General features: G+C 38.4%; 3 protein-coding genes across 7 annotated transcripts; 1 reads left to right on the plus strand and 2 right to left on the minus strand.

Annotated features, from left to right (window-relative positions):
* Positions 1-589: 589 nt before the first annotated feature.
* On the plus strand, positions 590-3715 carry ahsg2 (alpha-2-HS-glycoprotein 2; the record flags this gene model as incomplete). The annotated part of the gene is made up of 7 exons (XM_016537436.1): positions 590-928; positions 1239-1349; positions 1426-1510; positions 1616-1770; positions 1852-1956; positions 2260-2322; positions 3168-3715. Coding segments are annotated over 7 exons (1188 nt in total), but the record flags the coding sequence as incomplete, so codon positions are not given.
* Positions 3716-4246: 531 nt separating this feature from the next.
* LOC107727529 (proline-rich extensin-like protein EPR1) lies at positions 4247-8785 on the minus strand. 3 transcript variants are annotated; one of them, XM_016537420.1, is made up of 8 exons: positions 8520-8589; positions 8393-8439; positions 7336-7512; positions 7123-7241; positions 6882-7041; positions 6684-6799; positions 4428-6603; positions 4247-4336 (listed from the first exon to the last, which is right to left on the minus strand). In XM_016537420.1, the coding sequence occupies exons 1-7, from the start codon at positions 8576-8578 to the stop codon at positions 4483-4485; spliced, it is 2799 nt and encodes a 932-aa protein (XP_016392906.1). In that variant the 5' UTR covers positions 8579-8589; the 3' UTR covers positions 4247-4336; positions 4428-4482. The 3 variants fall into 3 exon arrangements, with proteins under 3 accessions (XP_016392906.1, XP_016392905.1, XP_016392907.1); XM_016537419.1 differs by having other exon boundaries at positions 8393-8778; XM_016537421.1 differs by lacking the exon at positions 4247-4336 and having other exon boundaries at positions 4640-4710; positions 6570-6603; positions 8393-8785.
* Positions 8786-13482: 4697 nt separating this feature from the next.
* On the minus strand, positions 13483-19325 carry LOC107727512 (profilin-2-like). 3 transcript variants are annotated; one of them, XM_016537384.1, is made up of 3 exons: positions 18940-19325; positions 16868-17060; positions 13483-15506 (listed from the first exon to the last, which is right to left on the minus strand). In XM_016537384.1, exons 1-3 carry the CDS (start codon positions 19066-19068, stop codon positions 15409-15411), a joined length of 420 nt encoding a protein of 139 aa, XP_016392870.1. In that variant the 5' UTR covers positions 19069-19325; the 3' UTR covers positions 13483-15408. The 3 variants fall into 3 exon arrangements, with proteins under 3 accessions (XP_016392870.1, XP_016392869.1, XP_016392871.1); XM_016537383.1 differs by lacking the exon at positions 18940-19325 and adding an exon at positions 18116-18365; XM_016537385.1 differs by lacking the exons at positions 13483-15506; positions 18940-19325 and adding exons at positions 15513-15830; positions 18116-18365.
* Between the last annotated feature and the right edge of the window lie 3978 nt (positions 19326-23303).

Below are 23303 nucleotides of genomic sequence, written 5' to 3' on the forward strand. Positions count from 1 at the left end.
TCACAAATTAAAAGTTATTAAGGTAAATGTTTGATGTTCTTTTTTAAAAAATGGAATTATGTAGAAATATAGACCATAAAATAGCATATTAATTATGCAGGTTTGCAAGCATCCCTTATATTGTTGACCACTGTGCAGTATTTGAACTGGATTTCTGCAATAGTCAGGCAAATAGAGTCCCTTCAGAAAAACAAGTTTGCATGTAGTTTTGTTTGCTTTTCATTGTTAGGAGATCGATAAGCACGGCAAAAACACTTCTAGAAGCACCTTTAGAAGTAAGTGTTTGAAATCTGACAAAATTTTGCTAAAAAGTTCAGCAAATCAAAGGCTTTTACTTTTCTGATTATATTTGTTAAAACGGCATGCATAGCATGAACACATTCAAAAAAAACTTTAAATAATGACTTTATAGGAAGCTGGATGTTTTCAATCAGGCTCCATTCATGTTCGTTTGATCACCAAGGACCTGGTCAAAGTTTAGAAGCACCACAGCTTCCCCAAACCAAACTTCAATTTGAACTCCCACTCAAATTGCACAGTTCCATTTGTTTTGGCACCCAAAGATGGTTCACTGGTGTCATTCACGTAACAGAAGCAAGACTCTCTTTACATTGACCATGTGGTCAAGACTAAAGTACAGTGTATATATATACAGCAAACCAAACTCAGTCACCTTCTGTCCGCACATTGGCTTCAAGAGATCAGGTTGTTGTTCAGCATGCAGCTCTGCGCTACACTCACTGTTCTCGGGCTCCTGGTAACAGGGTCATGGGCGCAGGGGTTGATGCCCACCATCAGCTTGCCCCCCTGTGATTCCCCTGAGGCTGAAGCAGCGGCTCTGGTGGCACAGGGATTCCTCAACACTCAGCACACACACGGTTACAAATATGTCCTAAATCAAATTGACGAAATCAAGATCGTCTCCAGGGTAAGACATCGGATGATCGTGAACAATGCTTGTGTGATGGTGGTTGTAACAGTCATGTGGTGTGTGAGTTAGTAACACTGGTCTTAAAAATGTAGAGTGTATTATACGACTATTTCGTCCACTGAAATGTTTTAAGAATATGAATACACTTTACGGATTTTTTTTGATAAAGCTACAGTATTCTGAATATGTAACATTGTGATAAAACATTGTGTTTTTATACCTACACTACAATTTTTAAATATATATATTTTTTTAAAGTTTATTACTGATGTAAATGGGACTTTAAGATTCAAATGTCTTTTTGTAGCCACTTCGAGCAGACACGTACCATTTTGAGCTAGATTTTCTTGAAACTACGTGTCATGTCTTGGATCCAACACCTGTGAGCCTTTGTCCAGTCAGACAAAAAATTAATACGGTGAGAACTATATTCATGTGTACTGTCGTAAACGTTGTATTGCAATTAATTAAGTATATTTCTGGTTCTCTTCTAGGCAGTTGAGGCAGATTGTGATTTTGTACTGGCAAATACAACTCAAGGTCTGTCTGTTGTGGCATTCAAGTGTAAAACTGAGACAGGTAAGAGGAAAACGCAAATCATTGTAAAAAACAAAAAAACAAATGCATTTGTCGCCACCTGATCGCAGTGCAGAGAGGAGACGCTTTGTTTTTTGTTGTGTCTAGAATCAGAAGATGAATGCTTAGGCTGCCCTCAACTCGTTCCATTAAATGACACCGATGGCCTCCAACTCATTGAAACCTCTTTAGATCATTTCAATAAAAATAATCCTCTAAACACAAAGTTTGCACTCCTTGAAATTGGACGCATGGGATCCCAGGTAACGTAGATGGAATACTCAAAATTATCCTCAGACAGCTTCCAGTAGACAATATGGTACTGTTTTTTATTTTTTTTGCAGATTGTCAGTGGCGGACCCAGGTACTTTGCAGAATATGCCATTATTGGGACTAACTGCACAAGTCAAGATGATGATATATGCATCCCTCAGAATCATACTGTTGCTGTAAGAATATTGAAATATCTTTGAGTGCGAGAGACTTTGGCTGGTGTGCAACTGTGTAAATGCTTGTGTCAAAGTCAACATGAAACCAAGCCCTCTTCATTTTTAAACCCCACCCCGTTCATTCTGCATGCCCACTTTTCATGATCCAGTCAAATCCCACGGATAAAATGAGGTCCTACATTTTTTCCCTGTTGAATATCCTGTTTTGCCAGAAATCACATCAGATTACAGAAGCAAAATGGGTTGAACTGTCTTTCATGTTGACTTCAAAGTGACTAATCCATTTTTTTTGACTCTTTTTAGATTCATGGACTATGTCTAGCTGAAGGTTCTGCCAATGGTGTTGACTGCAAAATCTTTGCCCCAGTAAATACCACTTTATTATTTCACATTAATGCAATACAATAATTGTAAATATAGAAAATTTAATGGCTGCCTTTAAAGGGTCATGAAACCCCCGTTTCAGCACTGGTTAGTTCTCACCACAGTTTTAAAAAACGCTAAAAAAAGAAAAAGAGGGCGTGGTGTGAATCGGTTGGAGACAGACAACACACACAGCTTCGTGTTCAGACAGTTTCATTTCGCTCCCATCGAGTTAAAAACACAAATAAATGCACAGCCATTTGCACTCTGCATCGAAAACATATATATGAACGCGCTGTTGCACCTCTGATAGAAAAGTAGTCTGGGGTTTCACGACCCTTTAATCAATATTTGATTTATGTTAAATCAAACACACAAACTGCAGTGGTCAGTTTATTGTGTTTTTTCTTCATCAGAACTTAATTACTGATCAAAAAATCATAAAATCGAGTAGACTTGACAGGAATTATTGGGACAAGTTAAATTAATGTAAACAAAGATGTTCTTAAATGTAGTAAAAATCACATTGAGCTGAATTATTTTGGTCAATTATACCATTTATTTTTAAGACAACCTTAATGGTGAAGTGTGTAATTTATGTGCCTCTAGTAACACCACTCTGAATTGCAAAAATAAAATTAGGTTTCTGACATTCCTCAGTACCAATCAGGCAAAAGTCCAAAAAGGTGCATATTAGTACCTTAAAGGTATAATACCAGTCAATTCCATTTGGCACCATTACTGGCACAGAAATTACGCCCTTGATCTTTAAACCTCAAACTCAGATTAAGCTAAAGCAGAGAGTTAAAGACACTATACAACTATATTAATTACTTTATTCATGACAGATCCAAGTGAGCAACGCCACAGTGCGAGTCCAACAGCTTCTGCATGCACACACCTTTGGACCTCAGCACAACCCCGCCATTCATGGCCTCAAACATCACAAGCTGACAGCACTCCATGACCCTTCGGCAAGTGGTCTGCTCTCTGCAGAATCCAACGAATTGGCTGAGGTCATGGCAGTGCCAGCGCCAAAAGAGGCTCCTGTTGTAAAGAGGGAGGTCGCTGCACCGGAAGGGCCAGCCGTAGATGCAACAGTGTCAGCAAAAGCACCCCTTCTTTCAGGGCCGATTCTCCTTGCTCCCATTTGTCCAGGAAAAAAGAAACATTTCTGACCTAGTCACATTTCATGAACCAACTCAGATAATATTAACTCGTCTTGTTGAGTTCTGAGGTTGCCACCAAACTCATAAGTGCATTCAGGTGTAAATGTTTTATAACAGGTACACGTATAAACAAAACTGGCCTTCTTGTTATGGAAGCAATCAAGGCTGTGCCTGTGTTGTGCTGTGGTGCTGTAATAAAATGTTTCCCAGCCTAATTTAGATGTTTATCCGTCTGTGTTCAGTGTGTTTTTTTCTATAAATGATCAGTTTTCACCTTATGGAATTGTGAAATAGTTCGAATATCCCGCATTAAGAAAAACCCCTTAATGCTGTCATACTGTCACATGATGGTGGCCATATCTTCATCATGCTCTTCACAGAAATGGCTTTGAGGAAAAATTCTGTCCATGGACACTGTATATTTCAAATATCCTTTCGAGTGTACAACATCCAAATAACTAAACTGAAAATTGTCAAAAAGAATAAAAAAAACTTGATCTAAGAAAATGAAGTTAACTACTCTTGGGTTTCTGGTAGAGATTGATCATGTTTCTCAGCTAAACTCTGCTGGAAGGTGGTTCTCCAGGAACTCCAAATCAACTTATTTTTAAGAATCAGCTGAACAAATTTGTGCATATAGCCTCAAAGAGATTTATACTTATGTTATCCTAAAAAAAAATAAGGACTCAATATAATGAACTCAACACAAAACTTACAAAGACAACAAATCAGGGTTTTAAAAGAAAGGCCGAGAACAGTTTTCCCACTCAAACACTTTTATTATTAGTTAGCACTGTTTCCAGCTCTCCAGATTCCTCAGTCTATAGTGGATGGATGCCTCATATAACCTATATAAAACAAATAAAAAAAGCAATTTAACAATGGTTATGCTGCACCATTTTGGTCAATTTACAGTACACCGAAAACTGGTTCACCTACCATCTGTTTGAGAGCTGGAGAGCAATGCATCCTTGTTTGATTGAACAGCAGGAACCTAGTGCGTGTTAAATAATTCTGGGCCCCTAAAAACAGGATCCACAGATTCTCCATTTGGAGGGAAATACAGCTGAGGGTTCTTTACTGGCACAGAGTTGCGAATCTGCATCAAGGGATGAAAACTCAGCTGTTTTGGAGGGTTCTCGCCAGGAGTTTCTTCTGGTTGAAGTGATGTAGTTGACGGCTCAAATGGATTGTGATTATTGGGTGGCTGAGGTAATGACATCTGGGTGAAAGAGTCTTTTGTAAGAGAATAAGACCTAGGGGGCTTAGCATTCAAATTAGCAGCTTGATGCCAGTAATTCATAAATGCATTTTTGCTATGAGTTGGAGGCATAGTGGGTTTTGAAGAAATGTCATGTTGGAACATTTTCTCAAAAGTGGGACCATAATTTGAAGCAACTAACATTGTCTGTGTGTCACGTCCCAATGGGGAAATGTACCGCTGCATCTCAGCCTGGTTAACTGCAGGGTTTGGGTTGTGGTTTGAATAGGCAAGAGGTTCAGCAACTGGTCTATTTTGTGAATGCTCCAAATGGCGTATAACAGAAGCAACATTAGCAGGATTCATTGTAGGCTGTGGAGAGGCAGCAGTTGATTCCAGCTTCCTAAAAATGTAGGGATGGCCCAGTAAAATGGTTGGCCCAGTAAAATGCTTTGAAGTATCAGGGGCATCGGTACTCTTAATGGGGGGATTCTCCACCAAATATTGCATTGCTGTATGATCTGAAGCTGGTGGTAGAGCCGTTTTTGTGTAAAGTGGGCCATAATTATAACCCTTGCCCTTAATAAGGGAATAGAGGTTTGAATCTGGAGATATAACGGATGACAGCATTTGGCCTGTAATTTTAGTTGTACTAGAAATGTCAAAATTAGACATTTGAAAAGGATGACCAAAATGGTGATGGTTATGGTGGTGGTAGAACATTGAAGGGGGTCCAGGGCAGAAAGCTGGACAGTGAAAAGAATGTGCATGGGACGAACTAATTAGAGTTGGGGAAGCCTCTATTGGGGCAGGAGTGCGAACAACTTTAGGAAATTTAGGGAGTGAAGGGGTAGGATACGTGTTTGGGGTCAAATCAAAGTGTAAGTTCATAGGAGGACCCTTAACAACTGTTCCGCATGAAAGCTCAGAAGCTTGCGGCTTTTCAACTTGTTCAGACCTTTCTGAATATGTGGTGGACCTGGAAGCAACAGCCCCAGAGGTGGAAACCGTATTATTTTTGGGGACAAGTGGCATTTCTGAACGACGTGGTGGGAAGGGTTTGTACCATGGATAGCGGAGGAGCTGTGGTCCTGTTTTTCTTGTAGGGGCAGGTGTTAGCGGTTCAGGCTCTGGTTTTGGTGGAGCATGTGGTTCAGAGGGTCTCGTTAGGGAGTGATTAGGCCAGTAGGGGACCTGAGGAAAGACTGCCGAGGAGGAAGCGACAAATTCAGGTTTTCCAGGATATAAAGGATACACCATATTGTTGGGAGAAAACATAGGTGCCCACTGCACAGGAGGGACAATGGGCATGGTGAAAGGCAACTTATCTTGAGGACTGTCTGTGGGTTTTAGTAAGGGAGCGATAGGGGCTGTAGGAGCCTTGGTAGGATGCAACAAAGGTTTTCTTGGATAATGTGGCCCAGCTGCACTTTGATGAGTGGGGTCACAGGTAAGACCCAAGCTGGGCTTAGGGTACCAATTTTGAGGACATTTTGTGTAAACAGGTGCTTGTGGCCTCTGGGTAATAGCAGCTGGGGGACCCACAACTTTGGGACCTTGAGGAAGAATCGTTGGTGGTATATTTGGAGGAAAAAGGAGAAGAGGGTATCTAGGAGGAGCGGGTTTAAAATCTGGCTGGCCAGGAATGTAATAAGGGAGGAGAGGAGTGGGCAATTTTTGAATTGAACTTGTGGAAGTTGTTGAACGACTTGCAGGAGTCTGTCTTGGCTGAGTGGTTTTAGTAGTTGTAGTAATTGTGGTGGGAGGGAGTGTTGAAGTCAGAGCATGAGGTATAGAAACACTTTCGTTTTCATGTACAAAATCAGTTGTATCTATAGGAAGACTAAGCGACAGTGCTGGGCAGGACATATTAAACTCGCTCTCCACTGCCATGCTGAGAGTGAACATCCCATCCTGTAAAGTAAGGCAAAAGATTAGTGTATTCGAGATGAGTGACTGGGTAAAATTCAGGTAAAAAGTAGAACATTGCATACCTTTGGCTCTGTGCATGGCATATATGGGGCATGGATGACCACACCTTCTGGATGTGACACCAAGCTGTATCCACATCTAGCTGACACTTTCAGAAGAGGCTGCCATTCATTCATTACTAGATTTAAGCAGTATTAATTAAATTTAGACCTGTAAAGCTCACATCAACCTATATAAACAAACATGAACCTTTGCGTTACCTTTGATCTTCAGTTTCTCAGAGACTCCTCTATGCAGCCTCACAATCATGCCATTAGTGTAGCAGGAGACCGTTGGCTCACTTTTTGCCGAGATCAGTGAGGAACAAGACATTTTCACATGCAATCCCCACCAAAGTAAGGGAAGAACAAAAGTGTTTCTCTGAAAGCACAACGGGGGAGGTCAGAAAGGATCATATATGCTATACTCGATTTCCATAAAAAAAAAAAAAAAAATGCAAACCTTGTGCATTACGTAACATCCATCATATGGTATAATTAAAACAAAGTCTCTCCAAGTTCTCAAGAACCTATGGCCACATTCTGAGGGCAACTGTGACAATGGAAGCGGTGGGACGCTTCCTAAAAAAACAATTTCATAATAACAGAAATAATGATTTTGGAAGGCAAATGACAAAACTTGAGCCATAAAAAGTAAGGCAATGGAGAAGCAAACCTCTGTCAATAAGAAAGTTGGACCCAAAAGGAGCCTCTCTTCCATGAATTGTCAACCTCATTGAATCTCCAACACAATCCACCTTGGGTTTCATTCCAAGTAGCCTTTCCACTGTTGAAGTATGGAGGGTGTTTAGACCATAAACCTGTCCCCAAAGAGGTTGCAGCTTCATCCAGCCTTTTGATAAAACATACAGAAAACATAAAACAGAAAGACAAGTTCAACTTGGAATAGTTAACAGCATGCTATTAAAACGAATACGATTTCTCTTTGCACGGAGGTGTAAGAAAAACGTTTTGAATGACTAACAATATGGACTAACAAGAACTACGTCTATTCTTCTTGCCACCCTGTTAAAAAAACCAGCAATATGCTGGTTTATGCTGGTCCTTTGCTGGTTTATGCTGGTCCTTTGCTGGTTTAAGCTGGTCCTTTGCTGGTTTAAGCTGGTCCTTTGCTGGTTTAAGCTGGTCCTTTGCTGGTTTAAGCTGGTCCTTTGCTGGTTTAAGCTGGTCCTTTGCTGGTTTAAGCTGGTCCTTTGCTGGTTTAAGCTGGTCCTTTGCTGGTTTAAGCTGGTCCTTTGCTGGTTTAAGCTGGTCCTTTGCTGGTTTAAGCTGGTCCTTTGCTGGTTTAAGCTGGTCCTTTGCTGGTTTAAGCTGGTCCTTTGCTGGTTTAAGCTGGTCCTTTGCTGGTTTAAGCTGGTCCTTTGCTGGTTTAAGCTGGTCCTTTGCTGGTTTAAGCTGGTCCTTTGCTGGTTTAAGCTGGTCCTTTGCTGGTTTAAGCTGGTCCTTTGCTGGTTTAAGCTGGTCCTTTGCTGGTTTAAGCTGGTCCTTTGCTGGTTTAAGCTGGTCCTTTGCTGGTTTATGCTGGTCCTTTTGCCAGCACATGACCAGCATAAACCAGCAAAGGACCAGCTTAAACCAGCATCAAAACATACCTAACCAGCATATGCTGTTTTTTTCAACAGGGCAGTGTTTGAAAATTGCCTATGCAGTCTTTCACTCTGTGATTTTAGTACATTACACATGCATTCAGCAGATCACAGGGACATCATTACCGGAATCATCTGATTGGTATGCGTTCTCATCAGGTTGACTGCGAGAACTGAGCCTCGAAGAAAGACGGACACTATCACCACCATGTGATTCTGAAGCGTGGTCTTGCCAAATAAGAAGGCGCCCAACCTGTGCTCCAGATTTCGGCTTCTCGTCCCCTCGATCAAATGACTCGCTTGTCCGTGCATTTTTGTTAAAAGAGCCCACTGAATCAAGACCTTTTCCCTCATTGAATACCACAAAACCACGAACTTCAATAAAGCTAAGCCAAATGAAAATAAAACACGTCAGGAATAGTTTCTCTTTCAACGCCATTCGACAAGACCGTTTTGCATACGCACCACACCACTGTAGTGTGTCGCAAAAACCCGGCTCATTTCAAGCACCTGAAATATATAAGATCCAACGTCTACAATTAGCGCACGTCTGGAAAATCCGAAGCACCTGTTTAAACAGCCTAGTGAGGAAAGGAAGGGATGTGTGCAATGAGTATGTGGGCATATCAAAAACTTCATAAAATCATGAGCCACTTATGTTTTTTTGTGTGCATGTATATATACCAGGGCTGTGCACAGGGGGGTGGCCCGGTGGCTAGAGCCACTGCCCCTTTGCCCTCATCCGCTGAGTTGCTCCTCTCACCAATCCCCCCATCATCACCCCAGCTCAAAGCGGTCTGTTCCCGCTCCGCTGATTCCGCTAATCCGCTCCGTGTTTTCCCGCCCGCTCCGCAGCATCACTCACGATCTGTGTGCCGCTCTCTGGAGTGGAGGCCACAGTTCCCAAGCAATGTCGTAGCATTAACAGGTGGATGCATTACAATCCACATTACAGTCAGTGGATGATTCGCTGAATTAGTAATTTGGTAGTTTGTTTTTGTATTTCTGTCGGTAATGATTTGCTCTCGGTCTTTTAAAAGTGAAATATCTTAGAATTAGAATGTCTAATCAAATTATTGTACCCGATCAGATCTAATATAAATAACACTAATAATTCGCTGTTGTTGGCGCACTTTGTATGTAGACGGGAAAAAAATGCCTTCGCAAAAAAAGACAGAGACAGAGAGAGAAAGAGCGAAGGGAGGCTGCTAAAGACAGTTCAACATTGCAAACTAGTTCTCTCATAACTCTGAACGTTACTTACTATCCCAGTAAAGCATTATGGGAATAGTAGTTTGTTGATTACTATTTATTGCGACATTCCTGCAAGGTTTTGGTTATTTTCTCTCGGATGATCAACTTCAGAATGATTAAACAGTTAAGTTATTGTGCTGAAGTGTTTGTACTGCTTATGCGCCTACGTTCCGTTAATCATCTGACTCGACCCGAATTTAGAAGTGAAAGTAAAAATGAAAGTGAAATGAAGTGTTTAGTCTGCCGCATTGCGCTAACAGAAGCGTCCGTCAGCAGTAATATCTGCGATAATTTGCAGCTAGTAGACATTATCGTTTTGTTTAATTTCGCATAGGCTATTGGAAGATGCAGCATTATTTATGTAAATCTGCATTGATTTCAGTATTACTGATGATCGCTGATGGTACGTATGATCTAGAATTCACTATAATTTAGTTTGGTAGTTTGTTTTTGTGTTTCTGTCGATAATAATTTGCTCTCGGTCTTCTAAAAGTACTAACAACTTGAACAAAATATCCAAGTTCTTAGAATTAGAATGTCTTATCAAATTATTATACCCGATCAGATCTAATATAAATAACACAAAATTCGCTGTTGTTGGCACACTTTGTAGACAAAAATAAAAATAAAAAATGCCTTCACAAAAAGAAGACAGAGAGAGAGAGAGAAAGAGCGAAGGGAGGCTGCTAAAGTCAGTTCAACATTGCAAACATGAATTCAAAGATCCAGCAAGCCAGCAGGTAAATCATCATATAGAATATTTAGCAGTTTGTCACACTTTAATTCTTGTAATTAAGTGTGTTTCCCATTATAATCACTTGTCTTGATACTAGTAATCTATAACACATCATATTTTATTAAAACCATATTAATAGTAGGCCTATAAATAGTAAAAAAAATATATATAAATGTTCTAAATGAGTTGTTTATTAGTATATAATATAGATTTATGCTGTAAAATATTAAATTAAAAGTCTAATACTTATAGGGGAGAGTGGGTGTAAAATAGGTCCATTTTTTACTCATGTGGTCCTACAATGAAAGTATCTATCCTATCCTAATGAAAGTATTCCTATCATTTTAAATGATCAGAATGTATCTATGACAAAGGGTTCTAAAAATATGGCTTCTTATAATAAAAGTGTTCTTATGGCTCAGTTTGCCCCGGGTTAGGGGTAAGTTGACCCGAGTCGAGTCAGTGGGTAAGATGCACCATCTGGGTGTAAAATGACCATCTGACCAAATCTGATTCAAACCCATGTGAAATACATAATAATTAAAAAAACGAATTTAATAATTTCATTTTACAAACAGTCATATTTCTTTTCATGAAGTTAACTTTAACAACATAAAACCAACCAAATGAAGATTAAATTTCAATATTTAATTGTTTGCATTTCTGAAACAATATGTTGAACACCAAAGTTGTAGCCTTCCTAAAAACAGACTAAACAGAGTTTGTTGGCCATTAGTGACTACAGGTGGAAAGATATATCTGATTATAATGTGATGAAAAATGAAAGTATCTATCCTATCCTATCCTATCCTAATGAAAGTAGGCTATTCCTATAATTTTAAGTGATCAGAATGTATCTATGACAAAGGGTTCTAAAAATATGGCTTCTTATAATAAAAGTGTTCCCATGGCTCAGTTGTCCCCGGGTTAGGGGTAAGTTGACCCGAGTCGAGTCAGTGGGTAAGATGCACCATCTGGGTGTAAAATGACCATCTGACCAAATCTGATTCAAACCCATGTGAAATACATAATAATTAAAAAAACGAATTTAATAATTTCATTTTACAAACAGTCATATTTCTTTTCATGAAGTTAACTTTAACAACATAAAACCAACCAAATGAAGTTTAAATGTCAATATATATATCTGATTATAATGCAATGAAAAGCATTTTCTGGTTCTTATCAGAGAAGGATTTGGTGCACTTGTACACTGTCCCTATCAAATAAACTACAAAATATGTATATATGATAAACTAAACCAGTAATATATCACATTAAAATACCAGTTTATAATTCAGAGATTTAGCTTAACTACAGTGCCTTATGATGGGGTAAGTTTTTCTTTTTATGGTTCATTGATATTGCTATTTATTGTTATTTATTGCTGTTTTATTTATTGTTCATGATGTACGGTGACCTTGAGTGATTTGAAAGGCGCCTTAAATAAAATGTATTATTATTATTAAGTTAAAATGCTGACTCAATTTACCCCACAGCATTTGGCTCAACATTTGAAGTGGATCAAAAAAGTTCATCAAATTGTCCTAAGACAAGAACGCATTTTGGTTTTAGGTTTTAGGGCAACTTTGATGAAAGGTTTTGATCCACTTCAAATGTTGACTAGTGTATATATAGACAAAAGTATTGGGACACCCCCTTCTAATGAACAGGTTTGACTATTTTAGTCATTTCCACGAGTACAAATCTTAATGTTTAAGTATATAATGAGGGAATTGTGTGCTTCTAATTTTATAGCAACAGTTTGGACAGGACCCTTTTCTATTCTAACATGACAATGCCTCTGTGTATAAGGCAAGGTTCAAAAAGAAATGAATGATTCAGTCAGGGTGGAAGAACTTGACTGGTCTGCAGAAAGCAAAGTCCTAATCCCAGCTGAACACCTCTGGTGTGACTAGTTTTTTTTTAAAAATTCGCTTTGGTACCATTTTCACAAGCAACCGTTACATTTTCAAAACTCTTAGTACTATCACAACAGATCATCAAAAATGCACTTTTTTCAAACATTTTAATTTTCAATTGTCTTAGTACAATACACACAAAGTACTCTTTTCACGACACAAAATAAGTGTTTCATCTATATAAATGTTTCATTCATAGTAACTACCTTTCATAGAGCTCTATCAAACTTTTTATTTGCATATCTTCTCATTCAGTTTAATACATTTGTCTATTATTTAATCTAACTCATTTTAATGGTTAATCAGTCAATCGTTTGGTACATCTATATAGATTCAATAGATATAATTTTTAAAGAACTTGTTTGCAATTTAGGGTTAGCCAAATGTAATTTTTTTTTTTTACACAAGTGATTTATCTTCGATGATAACCACTATTTTGTAAATGTGTGTCAGTGAGTGGTTCAGGGAAACCCTATATTTGGGACAAAATGTCCCCACAAAAATGGCAATATCTGAAATCCTTGTGGGAGATTTGTAATATTTTTTATGAGAAAACAGACTTTTCGTAGGGTATGTTTAGGAGTAGGGTTAGTGTAGGGAGAGATAATATAGTTTGTTACCCCTATGGAATGTCACTATAATGACAGGAATACTTGTGTGTGTTTGTTTCTGTGAATTGTGGGGACTTTGCATAGACTTCTATTACTTTTATACTGACCAAACGATATTTTCTATCCCCGGCCTAACCCCTAATAAACCTACCCCTTACAGAAAACCTGTTTGCATTGTTACACTTTCAGATTTTTTTCCCCCCTCGTGTGGACCGCAGGCCAGTCCCCACAATGTCAAACATTTCAGGTTTTACTATCCTTGTGGGGACATTTGGTCCCCACAATGTAGCATAAACAAGTACAAATACACACATACACGCAACTGTTTGTCAGGCCATCATAAATGGCATCCACAAGTGGCAAATTCTCATTGTGAAATGTGAAAAATCTTCACATTATATAAGCTAATTTTACCGGCAATAAAATTAAATCAAGTCATCTGAGATGTACAACACTTTAATGTTTGTGATTATAGCGTCCCCTTCAGGATTACCCATGTCAATTACAAATTAATGAGGTTTAGAGCAGTGTAAGCAAAAAGATATTCTTTTAATATCAGTAAGTTCACAAACTAAACACAACAATGCTTAGGAAAACTAATTTTCTGCGACCTACCATGCCCTAGACTGTCGTCTGTTGACTTCAATTTCTACAAATTGATAGAAAGATGCTTGAAGACAAACGAGTGAACAATTTTCTGGTTGGAATAGGTTTATTTGATTTGTCTGTAAACAAGGTGGTTAAATCATGGCATTTGTTTTTTTTCCTTTCCTTCCACGCAAATAGAGTTGAATATCAGCTGGTCCGGTGTAAGAAGGGAGAGAACTGGACATAATTTGATGCTTTTCTTTAATCTGTACATTTTCCACACGCCCTGGAGGTTGAATTGATGCCAAATATCCCAAAGGTGCCAATGAAGAATTGACTCTTCACAAGGCAGCAGTTAAAATCCATCTCACAGTAGCAACAGATCAGATCTACATTATGGCACAGGATACACAGCTTTATTTAACAAGTTTCCACAATACAACTGACTTCAACTAGTGGTCTTTTTCCAACTAATACCACCATATCCCAGAAAAAGTTAGTGTACACAGTTGACTTTAGTATCTTTTTTTTTTTTTTGTCTATTTAATGAAGCATTTGTACCGTGCTATGACAGTTTGATACATCGCAGTTAAGTAGTTTACAAGGCAATGACTTCCAAATGGTTTCATTCTTGAAAATAACATTAAAAGTCAAAAATGTTTAAGAATTTTGAGGTGACATGTTAACAATAAGACTGCCGTTTCATCTATTCAAGACATTCATGAGAGGAACTAGTTATATATTTGATTTTTTATTTCAAAATGTTACGCCAGTAATAGTGTTTAACAGAATGAGTTTGGTGTAACAATCTGTATTTGAAGTGTTGAGAATTTAGTTATAAAGTCAGCAACAGATGAAGCTAGCAGTCAACTTTAACAACAACAGTTTGGAGCAATTCTGTTAATCCCACTGGATGCAACAAAAACTTGGTTCTATTAGAGAACCCAAAGTGAAACGGACAGAAGCAGAGGTACATAGGGATGGCAGCACTTTTGTCTTAAAAAAAAAAAGAAAGAAAGAAAACAAAAACAAAGGACAAACAAAAAGGAAAACATTTTACAGGAGCTGGCAAACAACAGTTCTAAGTGCCTGAGCTATTGTAGTGATGGAATGTCCATACAGAGTCCGGGATGCAAAGACTCTTGGGGAACAACTTAACCCAAACCTTGTAAATGCTGATCTGCCACCACACTCAAAATATTCCAACATTCGACCAATGACTTACAAGACCACATCCAAATACTACAGCAAAAGCATTTGATATAAGGTTCTCAAACTAAAGAAGGTACAGGGCATATAATAGTAGCTGGGGCGAAGGTGGTGCAGTTCACGAGGGCAGGGGCAGAGGTGCTTACTAAATTCATTCAGGATCAAACCGAGCAAAGAAAATGAAAACAATAATAAGGAAAAGAAGAAATAAGAAGTGTTACGTGACTGGTTAACTTCATTCTCAAAGCTGAGACAAGGTGGTGTAGTTAGTTACTGGAAAACGATGATATTGACCTAAAAGATATGCATGCACTTTTTTCCATCCTGGACATGCTGTATACAAGGAAGACCATGAGAGCTCAGCAAGGGCTCGAAGCACTCGAGAGGCATCAATCTATCTTAAGCTGGTTCATTAGCAGTGCCTAAGGAAAGAAATTGGACCATGTAGTGACTTTAATTTACTTGTGAATTTACACAAATTCTGGGTCGTCCAATTGTTTTAAAAATTCTTCATTTTACATCTATGGTTATGTACAGTAGTGTTTGTGATTGAACCTTCATAAAACCAACATGCTTGATTCACTGTGGCACAAAAAAAGATGTCAAAACTAAAGGACATGGAGCATTAAACACAAGGAAAACTTCATAAAATAAAAACGGACAGATAGATTTGGAGAGAGACAACGATGCATCTAACTGTTTCTGGTAGTGTTGTCAAGTTGACAAAAAGGGGGCGAGGATGAGGGTAGGGGTGGGTGGATGGGTAGTGTGGTGCGGTGTATTAAAGTGAGCTGCTGTGTGGATGGATGGGAAGGGGCTGCTTTAGTATCCAACTTTCCTCAGGTACTCAGACATGCCAAATGCTTTCTTGTTGAGCGATCCTCCGTGGGTACCTTCCTTTCCCATGACTATAACCAACACTGGAGTGCATAAGGAAAGAAAGAAGACGACAAATGAACAAAACTGAAAAGAAAAAAAAAAGTCTTTCCCCCCGATGACACGGGGACATTATAGGATATTATCACCATTCTTCCCTTGACTGCTATTAAGATTTTTCAAGACATTAACTGCTTGAAGGAGAAAGCTTAACAGCAAACTTCTTTCTTCTTTCTGTCCCTCAAGTGAAACTAAACAAGCTTAATTACATTAGAACCCTGAATCCCTCAAGTATTTTGCCATTGAGTATGCCTTCTTATTCAATCCGCCTCCATGGACCCCTTCTTTGCCCATTACAAGAACCAAGACTGAAAGAGAAGAAATAGAAAAGGTGAAAGTTGAGAAGTGTGGTGGTTAGGGAAAAAAAGGGAACAATCATGAAACAGAGGAGAAAGAGAATCACAATTGCAATCAGAAGTGTTTGCATGCACATGCGTTTCACCATTAAAAGCAACCAAGTAGAAGAAAGCGATTCAGAGTATTTGACAAGGAGGTCTGAAGCTGGCTGCTTGAGCTTTGTAGTGACATATTTTAGTGTACAGGAAAGAGGAAATAGGAAGGGGAATTTGACGCTGCCACATTCAAGAGGACCTTCGACCCGCCCCACACACCCTAAATCCCTTAGAAACAGAGTTACCTTGCTACGATATCTCTGCGAGACTTTCGTAGGACCACTCTGACACTATATCATCTATTGAGCGTGTGCTAAAACACACTGGGCATAATAAAACTTTGGTTATGAGTGTCAGATCTTTAAAACTTACCATTGGGATTGTGCAAATTATCAGTGTCTATGACTTGCGCCCTGATGATTTACCTAACATAGATAATAGGGTGTGATGGGTTGATTTCCGCACAAGCGAAAGATTGATAGCCCAGACCCCAATTCATTAAACAGTGATAAGGTGAAGGGAAATCTCACACGCGGTTTAAGAAAACTGTTAGACCAAGAAAAGCTTGTACATGCACAGCGCTGAAATCCAGCTCTTGGGTGTTTTCCAGAGAGGAGGAGTGGGGGACAGAAGATTGCACTGGCTTAAAACTATACCTTCCATGTCTGATTATCCTTATATTCAAAAAGAGGACCACAAAGGCAGACTGTATGAGTGGGCACATCTTAGCATTAAGGGTCATTTTCCTAAATTAACTATGAAAAGACACTTCACTGGTGAAATAAAAATTAGAAAATCGTAAGGAGTTAGACGTTTCCCAGGGTCGCCCCAGGCTAATCTATACTAATACGTGTTCCGAGCAGACTCAGATCCCTAATTAAATTAATCTATAAAATAATAATGTGCTTGTGAGTGATCTGGAATATATTAAACATTTCACACGTATAGTTTACCTTTGCCAGCTCTGCCTATGGAAACATTGTATGTCGGTTCTCCATTATGACTCTTTGTCCTGATGTCCATTGTCCAGTCCCCTTCCACATGAAGGCTGTCTCTGATCACAGAGCACTTCTTTTTCCCTATAGTCAGCCCACTGGTGAAGAAGCCCTCTCGGTCTTTGCCGACAATGACATCGATTTCATCAGGCTGAAAAAGTAAGCATTAAAAAAAAGACACTTATTTTAATATTCACATCTTTAAGTAAGATTTAGTATCATGCAGGTTACACAAGCTGTATAAAATTAGACTTGTTGAAAACCTGAAAGGATTATTTGCATGCATTAGCATTGCATGAGTGCAACCAATATGACCCACTCCGGGAGTATTCAAAATAATTGCAATTGAGGTTGAACCACTTTTTTTTACCGTGACAGCACAAACAGCTCGACATGTTCTAATACTAACAGTGAGATGCGGGAAAGAGTAAGCATTCACACGCGACAGGACGCCATCTTTGTGTTCCTGTAGGGAAAAACTTGAAGCACAGGCGCCACTGTCTGAACTTCCTCCTCTCGTGGCCTAAGACTGCAGCTTATCTCAAGACTGATCAGACCGAGTCCGATCTCTGGAACAATCCCGGGCTTATTAATAATCTAGAGAGGGCATCTGTGCATTTGAAGCACTAATAAAATATAAAAACAATGCGTAGATATGGCAGAAATCGATATTGCTGAATAATGCAAAAGGAAATGTGTGATTTAATCAGAGCCAGACCCGTTTACATCCAATGAAAGTCGTCGAAACCTAAAGAAAACTTGCTATGCGGGTTCGGCTATACAGCGGTTGCACTTTAACTAGGGTCGTTAGATAAGCATAATATGGTTCATTGTGATAGAAGTAATGAAGTCTGGAGGCCGTGGCCACAGCCCTGTGCCTTCATCTGGGCCTCGATCCATTCAGCAGAAACACTAACATTCACTCCGTCCTTTCGCTTTTATGGGAAAAATATGAGGCTCGGCTGTACCGTCGCAGCTTTGCTAATGCTAAACACGCTAACGAGTGTTAATTTTATTGTAAGATATATGCTTGAAATGGTTAGCTCGCGCTATGCACGAGACCGGCTCCCCGTGCACGCGTGCTAAAGCTGACTAGCTTGCTAACACCCGAATCCCTCCGCTCGCCCTAACACACAAATTACACCCCGAATTCAATGAAAACGAAGCGTTAACCGCACAACTGGTGCTAATCTAGCAAAATCTTACCGTTATACCGCTAAAAGTACCACCCTCTGACGATGCCCAAACGTATTTGGCGTCCGTGTAGCCAACAATGGCGGCATCCTGGCAGCTGCCATCGTCCATCAGATTATCCACGTAGCTTTGCCAAGACATTTTTCTGTGATTTGAAAGGATGTATAGGACAAACTACACCCACTGGAGTGGATTTAACGCTACACGTGCTAAAGGTCTAGCGAGGGTTGTGCGGATGGAGGGTTTTGGCGTCTCCTGTGCTGTCCGGTAAAATATAAAAACAATGCGTAGATAGATATGGCAGAAATCGATATTGCTGAATAATGCAAAAGGGGAAATGTGTGATTTAATCAGAGCCAGACCCGTTTACATCCAATGAAAGTCGTCGAAACCTAAAGAAAACTTGCTATGCGGGTTCGGCTATACAGCGGTTGCACTTTAACTAGGGTCGTTAGATAAGCATAATATGGTTCATTGTGATAGAAGTAATGAAGTCTGGAGGCCGTGGCCACAGCCCTGTGCCTTCATCTGGGCCTCGATCCATTCAGCAGAAACACTAACATTCACTCCGTCCTTTCGCTTTTATGGGAAAAATATGAGTCGCAGCTTTGCTAATGCTAAACACGCTAACGAGTGTTCATTTTATTGTAAGATATATGCTTGAAATGGTTAGCTCGCGCTATGCACGAGACCGGCTCCCCGTGCACGCGTGCTAAAGCTGACTAGCCTGCTAACACCCGAATCTCTCCGCTCGCCCCAACACACAAATTACACCCCGAATTCAATTAAAACGAAGCGTTAACCGCACAACGGGTGCTAATCTAGCAAAATCTTACCGTTATACCGCTAAAAGTACCACCCTCTGACGATGCCCAAACGTATTTGGCGTCCGTAAAGCCAACAATGGCGACATCCTGGCAGCTGCCATCGGCCATCAGGTTCTCCACGTAGCTTTGCCAAGACATTTTTCTGTGATTTGAAAGGATATAAAGGACGAACTACACCCACTGGAGTGGATTTAACGCTACAAGTGCTAAAGGTCTAGCGAGGGTTGTGCGGAAGGAGGGTTTTGGCGTCTCCTGTGCTGTCTGGCTCGCTGGCTTGTGTGAAATCTCAGCTCTGGAAGGAAAGAAAGCCGACGGACTGAGACAGCGCCTGGGTGTAGTCCCGTGCTATATCCCTCCGCGCAGACGACTCACCGCCGCCACTGCGACGCTGGAAGAAAATAGTCCCTCTGATGTCAAAGCGCCAGCTCGATCTCATTATCAAGATGTAATTACTTTAACAACACTTAGTTTTTAAGGTAAAATGTGGAAATTGGCTTATTTTTTCCTCGTTATAGCTCATGAATTTGTTACCTTTTGTTATATTTTTCCACATTAAGTGTTATTTCAGGAAAGTCACAATTAAAGGGATAGTTTATCCAAAAAAATAAAATAAAAATCGGTCATCATTTACTCACCCTCATGTTCTCCAAACCTGTATGACACACAAATAACGATATTTATTGGTACTATGTTGGTAACCAAACAATTTTGGTTACAGACTTCACTTGGGTTATTATTACAACTAAATGCATTTTCGTTACTTGAAACGAAATACATGTTAACTCAAATAAAATATATATTTAAAAAACATATTTTTGTTCATCTATTTGTCACAACAACATTTCTCATTTTCATTCAGTTTAGCTTGATGTAGCCTACTATAATGACAAAAGCTAAAACGGAAAAAAATTATATAGGCATATTAAAAAGACAACTAATGAAAATGGAAAAAAATATAGGCCTACCAGTAAATAATGAAAACTTAAATAAAACTAAAATGAAAATGGAACATATGTGACCCTGGACCACAAAACCAGTCTTGAGGTTCAATTTTATAATATTGAGATTTAAACATCAAACATCTGAAACATTTAAATATAAAATAAGCTTTCCATTGATGTATGGTTTGTTAGGATAGGACAATATTTGGCTGAGATACAACTATTTGAAAACCTGGAATCTGAGGGTGCAAAAAAATCAAAATATTGAGAAAATCGCCTTTAAAGTTGTCCAAATGAAGTTCTTAGCAATGCATATTACTAATCAAAAATTAAGTTTTAATATATTTACGGTAGAAAATTTACAAAATATCTTCATGGAACATGATCTTTACTTAATATCCTAATTATTTTTGGCATAAAATAAAAATCTATAATTTTGACCCATACAATGTATGCTATTGCTACAAATATACCTGTGCTACTTATGACAGGATTTGTGGTCCAGGGTCACATATAAAAACTAACAAAAAATATTAATAAAAACTATAATAGTATGCTATATGAATGATTGATGTATGGACACTAAAAAAAAAATACTGAGACATTCCTCAAAATATCTTCATTTAAGTTCCACAGAAGAAATAAAGTTTGTGACGACATGCCATTTTTGGTTTAATACCCCAGATATGGGTCAAAATTGATACACATTTGCCTATATTTGTTTTTATAGGCAAATGTTAAATATCATGCTTTCAGGGGGCCAGCGATGAAGGGGCCCCGATGTTATCTGAGAGGCGGCTTCAAACTGTACACACACAAACCACAGTGTAACCCATGTGTAACACTAAAACATGAATATCAGTTTGTATTGTACATTAATTTATTTTGTTAATAAAGTTACTTATTTTTTTAATCATGCTAAAATAATTTTGCCCTGCAGTCTTCCCCCAACTCCAGCCCATTTTATCATAAGCATTATAATCTAAAAAGTAAAAAAAGGAAACATTTTACTTTTAAAACATCTAACTTACTGAACAATACATAAAACATGGGCTAACAAATTTAAAAACAACAGATAGTTTGTGTGTGTATTAGTCACAACTGAGTCAAATGTCAGCCTATAATCACTGCCATATTTTGTGAAATCTTTGTTAGTCCATAAAGAAAGCAGTTCAACAATCCTGCCCATCAGGTCAGCTAAATTCCCATTTTTGTGAATAAGTAAATGTTATATATCAAATTAATCAAGAGAATCTGCTGTTTCAGATGACACATTTTATAATTTAACATCTAACAAATGAAATGAAAACCTAAAAGTTAAATTTTTCTACCTCACGTTTTTTATTTTATTTCACAGAGACATACAACTTCTGCAGCCACACCACTCATATCCGATGTCATTATGTGGCAAGCGATGACAAGAAAACCATGACATATTAAAGGCAGGGTATGTGATTTTTCAAAAACACTTTAGAAAACTGATTCGGGCCGAATAGCAAAACAAACTTGTAGCCAATCAGCAATAAGGGGCGTGTCTACTCGTGATGTGGAGGAGAGAGCTTTCAGTGCATGGGATGGACATTAGCCGAGCCGAGCGACAGAAAGATAGAGATGGCGGATAAAAAAACAAAAGAGGAAAACGTCTGCGGAAAGATAAGGCAAGAAGTAGGACCCGTGTAAAATATTGGATTTTTAATATTTACAAGCCAATCATTTGGGAGGCACACCCATTGCCTACAGTCCTGTTATCTCAACTGACTTTTTCGAGAAAGCCAAGGAACATTATTGTAATCACCTGACCGTGTAACTCCTCTAAATCCAACAGACAACTTATGATAAAAAGTAGTAACATTTTAGCTGCTTTTAGGCACAAGATTATAGTTGAAGAATAAGGATATAATGCACATAACACATTTTCTAAAATGTGATAGAAGCGGAGCTTTACGAACTGGATATGCAATAAATCTTTGAAAAAAAAATCCACAAGATGGGAGGCTCCTCACTGTTGAACTAAACCACTTCCTGCTTTTCCTCAAAGTAGGTTAATGGTCGTGAATTTACTGCGCGTTATTTCTATATTACACGTGACATGTACATGTAAAAGCAATTATTATACATTAGGATCATTCGGACCAAAAAGAATGATAAAATACAGCCAACAGATGATTCCAGAATGTTTAAGCGATGAAGTGAAATCAGAAGTCAGTGTGTGCAGAATGCAATTACTCCCCCTACTGGTCATAGTTGATATTCTGCACAATGCCACTGCACTATAATAGCCAAAAATAATAAAATATAAAATGAAATAAATGTATCAATATGATAACAACACTGGACGATGGCAGCTAGAGAGGAAGTACTTCAGATGAATATAAAGTATGATATGTGTATTTCTCGGAAGAACTGAACAACACTTTGCAACTGCAGTCACACAGATAAGTTGTCACAAAGTTTTAATCTCAGTAACTATAGAGTTTTTTTATTTTTTATTTTAAGTAAAAAAAATAAAAAACCAATTGCACAAATGCCTATTTTCTCCAACGGTGATTTTATATGTTGATTTCACTGTTCTCTCTTAAATCTGATTTATTTATTTATTGTGAATTCTGTCCAAAATATCATTATATTTCAGCAATAGCTTATGGGAAAAAAACATATGAATATATTCAGGCAAGAAAAAAAAACCTAGATTTTAACAGCAAAGCTGCAACTGTTAAAAGCTGTTTTCCATAAAATGTTTTATATGTTGTATTAGGTTACAGTTTCTTTATTTTTTTATACAGTTTCTGTTGGCTAAAATAGTACTTAGATAGATAGACAGACAGACAGACAGATAGACAGACAGACAGACAGATAGACGAACAGACAGACAGACAGACAGACAGACAGATAGATAGACAGACAGACAGACAGACAGACAGACAGATAGATAGATAGATAGACAGACAGACAGACAGACAGACAGACAGATAGATAGATAGATAGATAGACAGACAGACAGACAGACAGACAACAGATAGATAGATAGATAGATAGATAGATAGATAGATAGAAAAATGTAACATAAAAAAGGTAACATAAAAAGGTAACAAAATTGTTTTCCTGATCGGCTAAATAATATATTTAATGGCAAGTTCCTATTGTGATTTAACTTACCCCATATAGTGATGTTTATTATTTTTTGCGTAGACAATAATTGTGTAAACCTTTGAAAGCTTTTATGTAGACAAGACTTAAACGGACTTTCGAAAATAAATTACTCTGACTAATATTTACAGTAGCCTACAAGTGAATTATTTTTTTATTTTATTTTTTAATGCGACAAGTAGCCCTGGCCTCCTCAATCATTTTGTTTATACTCACATCTTTTGCGTAGCGCTAAACCAACACGTTTCATAATGAGATTTGGCATTACGGCCGTTATTTTCGCGT

This window comes from Sinocyclocheilus rhinocerous, unplaced genomic scaffold (assembly GCF_001515625.1).
Source record: "Sinocyclocheilus rhinocerous isolate Xijiao unplaced genomic scaffold, SAMN03320098_v1.1 scaffold306, whole genome shotgun sequence".
NCBI lineage: Eukaryota > Metazoa > Chordata > Actinopteri > Cypriniformes > Cyprinidae > Sinocyclocheilus > Sinocyclocheilus rhinocerous.

What these genes read in the sequence shown, in the direction of transcription:
- LOC107727512 (XM_016537384.1), bottom strand. Translation starts at nt 19,068, where the DNA reads ATGTCTTGGCAAAGCTACGTGGAGAACCTGATGGCCGATGGCAGCTGC. An exon ending in GTACTTTTAGCGGTATAACG is followed by an intron (nt 17,061 to 18,939) that starts GTAAGATTTTGC and finishes TTACTTTTTCAG; the next exon opens with CCTGATGAAATCGATGTCAT. An exon ending in CATAGGCAGAGCTGGCAAAG is followed by an intron (nt 15,507 to 16,867) that starts GTAAACTATACG and finishes TATGCACTCCAG; the next exon opens with TGTTGGTTATAGTCATGGGA.
- LOC107727529 (XM_016537419.1), bottom strand. Translation starts at nt 8,705, where the DNA reads ATGGCGTTGAAAGAGAAACTATTCCTGACGTGTTTTATTTTCATTTGG. An exon ending in GATGTTACGTAATGCACAAG is followed by an intron (nt 7,042 to 7,122) that starts GTTTGCATTTTT and finishes TTGTGCTTTCAG; the next exon opens with AGAAACACTTTTGTTCTTCC. An exon ending in TGAGAAACTGAAGATCAAAG is followed by an intron (nt 6,800 to 6,881) that starts GTAACGCAAAGG and finishes GCTTAAATCTAG; the next exon opens with TAATGAATGAATGGCAGCCT.